The sequence below is a fragment of the Rutidosis leptorrhynchoides genome, chromosome 11 (assembly GCF_046630445.1).
Source record: "Rutidosis leptorrhynchoides isolate AG116_Rl617_1_P2 chromosome 11, CSIRO_AGI_Rlap_v1, whole genome shotgun sequence".
Classification (NCBI taxonomy): Eukaryota; Viridiplantae; Streptophyta; class Magnoliopsida; order Asterales; family Asteraceae; genus Rutidosis; species Rutidosis leptorrhynchoides.
The window spans coordinates 387,909,844-387,913,949 of NC_092343.1; the positions used below are offsets into that span (position 1 = coordinate 387,909,844).

The window sequence follows — 4,106 nt, forward strand, 5'->3', positions numbered from 1 at the left end:
GAAGGTTCTAGGGATGATGTGTCTACCCAATATTTGTATTGTTTCAATGTTGATGATGATCCTAAAACATATGATGAAGCAATGAGGTCTCAGGATGTTGCATTCTGGAAAGAGGCAATTAATGATGAGATGGATTCTATCATGGGCAATAACACTTGGGTGTTAGCTGATCTACCTCCTGGTTGCAAACCTTTGGGTTGCAAATGGATCTTCAAAAAGAAGATGAAGGTGGATGGAACTATTGAAAATTTCAAGGCAAGGTTAGTCATTCAAGGCTTTAGACAAAAGTCTGGAATTGACTATTTTGATACTTATGCTCCCGTGGCACGTATCACTACCATTAGACTGCTGATTGCTTTGGCTACGATTCACAATCTAGTTATTCACCAGATGGATGTGAAGACAGCATTCTTGAATGGTGAATTGGATGAGGAGGTTTATATGAACCAACCTCAGGGCTTTGTCATGCCAGGAAATGAAGGCAAGGTGTGCAAACTTGTGAAATCCTTATATGGTTTGAAACAAGCACCTAAGCAATGGCATCAAAAGTTTGATGAAGTGATTTTATCTAGTGGTTTTAAATTAAACCAAGCAGATAAATGTGTATATAGTAAATTTGATGATTCTGGTAAAGGAGTTATAATTTGTCTATATGTTGATGACATGTTAATCTTTGGGACTGACCAAAGCCAGGTTGATTTAACAAAAGAATTTTTGTCATCAAAATTCTCCATGAAAGATATGGGGGAGGCTGACGTTATCCTTGGCATTAGGATCAAACGTGAAAGCAAAGGAATTTTGATTTGTCAATCTCATTATATTGAGAAGGTGTTGAAAAAGTTCAATTGCTTTGAATGTAATCATGTGAGTACCCCTGTTGATCCAAGTGAGAAGCTTATGCCTAATCAAGGTGAAGCTGTATCACAACTTGAGTATTCTCAGGTGATTGGCTGTTTGATGTACGCCATGACTTGTACAAGGCCGGATATTGCTTTTGCTGTGGGAAAACTGAGTAGATATACTAGTAATCCTAGTACTCATCACTGGCAAGCAATTAGGCGGGTACTGAAGTACTTGAAGAAAACTATGGACTATAGTTTATCTTATAATGGGTTTCCTTCGGTAATAGAAGGATATTCTGATGCGAGTTGGATAACCAATATTGAAGATCATTCTTCAACGAGTGGTTGGGTGTTCTTGCTTGGGGGAGGTGCTATTTCATGGGCTTCTAAGAAGCAGACATGTATTACCAACTCAACGATGGAATCTGAGTTTGTTGCTTTAGCTGCTGCTGGTAAAGAAGCAGAATGGCTTAGAAACTTGATCCATGAGATACCATTATGGCCTAAACCTATAGCACCCATGACTATCCATTGTGATAGTGCTGCGACATTGGCAAAGGCTTATAGCCAGATGTACAATGGAAAGTCTAGACACTTAGGTGTCAGACATAGCATGATTCGTGAACTCATCATGAATGAGGTGATTTCTATAGTGTTCGTGAGGTCACAACAGAATTTAGCTGATCACTTGACGAAGGGATTGGCAAGAGACTTGGTGAACAAGTCTGCTGTGGGGATGGGTTTAAAGTCCACATAAATTTCTAATTATAAGATACCCAATTCCCTTCTGATGAAAATTAGAAGTTGAATTCAATGTGGAAGGCTTATACTTAGAAATTTGGAGTACAAAATTTTGTATCATCCCAAGGTAAGGTATGTACTCGGACCTGTTGAAGGTGAGGATGAAGTTTAGCTTCTTAATGGTTTATTTGAAAAAGTGCAATAGCAGGTGCATGACTGAAATGAACTACCTATGTGAATGTGAAGTTTTGCCGCTTCAACAAAGCTTGGACTTTTGCTTTAGATACATTCATGAATGGATATGGACACATGGCTTGTAAAGTGTCAGGATAGCTTTAGAGTATTTGAAAACTTATGTGTATGTTATTTTCAGTTATTCAAATGGGTTGAAGGGTTCAATTCTTAGAACACCCCGATTCTCGAATATTTGGAATGTGTAATGTACTAAGGTGAAAATTCAATCTTCAAGATATTTTCATTTATGCATGAGTTTTGTTTTAATTTGTTTAATTCTCATGAAACGAATTGCACTAAATTGGGGAGGATTGTTGTAAATTTAGTGTAATTTTGGGTTTTAATCTACACTTGTAAATGGGTTTGGAGGTACGGAGTGTACACCCATTAAGTGATAGATTACCTGGACCCAAAAGTGATTTTCCATTATTTACTATCATGACTTGGTCTACCTGAAATTTGACTAAGTGTTTTCAGTACTAAGTTTTCTTAGTAAGCTGAAATTTGGCTAAGTGTTTTGTGCTGGTTGTTCTGCATTGCTGGTCCTTGTACTGGTTGTTCTGCATTGCTGGTCCTTGTGCTGGTTGTTCTGCATTGCTGGTCCCTGTGCTGGTTGTTCTGCGCAGCTGGTCCCTGTGCTGGTTGTTCTGCGCAGCTGGTCCCTGTGCTGGTTGTTCTGCGCAGCTGGTCCTGTTTGCTGGTTCCTCTGCGCTGCTGGTCCTGTATGCTGACTTTTGCGATGCTGGTCCTGTATGCTGACTTTTGCGCTGCTGGTCCTTTTGCAGTGCTGGTTCTTAAGAGACAGCAGTAAGAAAACACTTAACACAATTTTGAGTGATTACGGAAGAATTATTCTTGCACCCACTTTTGCTTTAGTGGTTGAAGGAATAATACTTATTTATTATAAAGTGATCACTCATGCTTTGATAGTTGTAAAATATAATATTTGTTTATTGTAAAAGTAACAACTTTTACTTTAATGATGGAAGTGATAATATTTGTTTATAGAAATATTCTTCCTGTAACCACTTTTGAATATTATAGAAGATACTTTTATTAATCAATCGGCCAATTGATTTTAATAAAAGACTCTTTCATGATTAAGGGTGTATATAAATATATTAACCAATATGCATGAGAAAAATACACAAGTTACGAACACCAAAATATTCTTCTGCAAAAGGAATTCTTGTTTCTGCCAAAACAAGAATTTAATCTCTGTCTTATCCCAAAGTGATATTCGTGTAACCCAGGCTATAAGGGTCGAATAATTACTTTCGGAAAGTGATACCACGATTCAGTGATTTATCCGGCTATCGATTATTTTACCCTACACGAAAGAATTTAATAAAACCTCCAACATAAAATGATTTCAAAAATAACGACTCCCATTGCGTAAACATCCGATTTATGCGTCACACCTCCAGTTATGTGAGTTTCAGGGTCAATATACCCTTTCGTGCCAATAGGTTCACATATGTAAACTTGATCCTTTCTGTCTTTTGGATGTTTAATAGATAACTCAAATCCAGATAATTTAGGCACCCAGTTCTCATCTAATAAAATTGTGGAGCTGTTAATGTTACGATGTATAACATGATAACTCTCACCGGGTATATTATGCAAGTAGGTTATTGCACTTGTAATACCTTCTATTATTTTCAGTCTTTGACTCCCAGTAATTTTTGTGTTGGTTAGATGCAAGTTGAGACTTCCTTTAGGATAACGTTGGTGTATGATTATCTTCTCACCATTTTCGTCACAAAACCCGATCATAGAGACTATATTTTTATGCTTGAGACTTGAAAGAACCGAGACCTCGGTCCAGAACTCAACGTCTCCCTGGCCACGCCTACGATCTAACCTTCGAGCACCGATTTTTATCCACTTGTCGGAAGGGTTTTTGAGTTTTCCTTTGTACACGTTTCCGAAACCACCTTTTCCAATGATATTTTTGTCCGAAAAGTTGTCGGTGGCTTTTAGAATGTCTTCAAGTGGAATTTGCAAGTGAACAAACTCTATGGTTAAAGTGGATGACATATTTATGTTGATTAATCAAGTGAAAATCAAGATGGGATAAAATAATGGGTTTGAAATGAATGTGAACGTGAAGGTGTATTGAATGTGAATGTGGGAATACGAGTAAGAAAAAATGGGTTTGAATAATAGGATAAATCTTTATCCCTTGAATATATATATATATATATACATTATACAGTAATGTTTACTTTGTTCTTTTTTTTTTTTCATTTAAAATAATTCTTAATGTTAATCTTAATGTTAATAGCT

The 4,106-nt window shown here is 36.8% G+C and overlaps 1 protein-coding gene across 1 annotated transcript; it reads right to left on the reverse strand.

Moving 5' to 3' along the window:
- Window positions 1-3,161: 3,161 nt before the first annotated feature.
- LOC139876030 (receptor-like protein kinase ANXUR1) lies at window positions 3,162-3,857 on the reverse strand. The gene has a single exon (XM_071863328.1). The coding sequence runs from the start codon at window positions 3,855-3,857 to the stop codon at window positions 3,162-3,164; it is 696 nt and encodes a 231-aa protein (XP_071719429.1).
- Window positions 3,858-4,106: the final 249 nt, after the last annotated feature.

Bases quoted from the DNA above. Each gene is read 5' to 3' on its own strand.
- LOC139876030 (XM_071863328.1), bottom strand. From the start codon at position 3,857: ATGTCATCCACTTTAACCATAGAGTTTGTTCACTTGCAAATTCCACTT.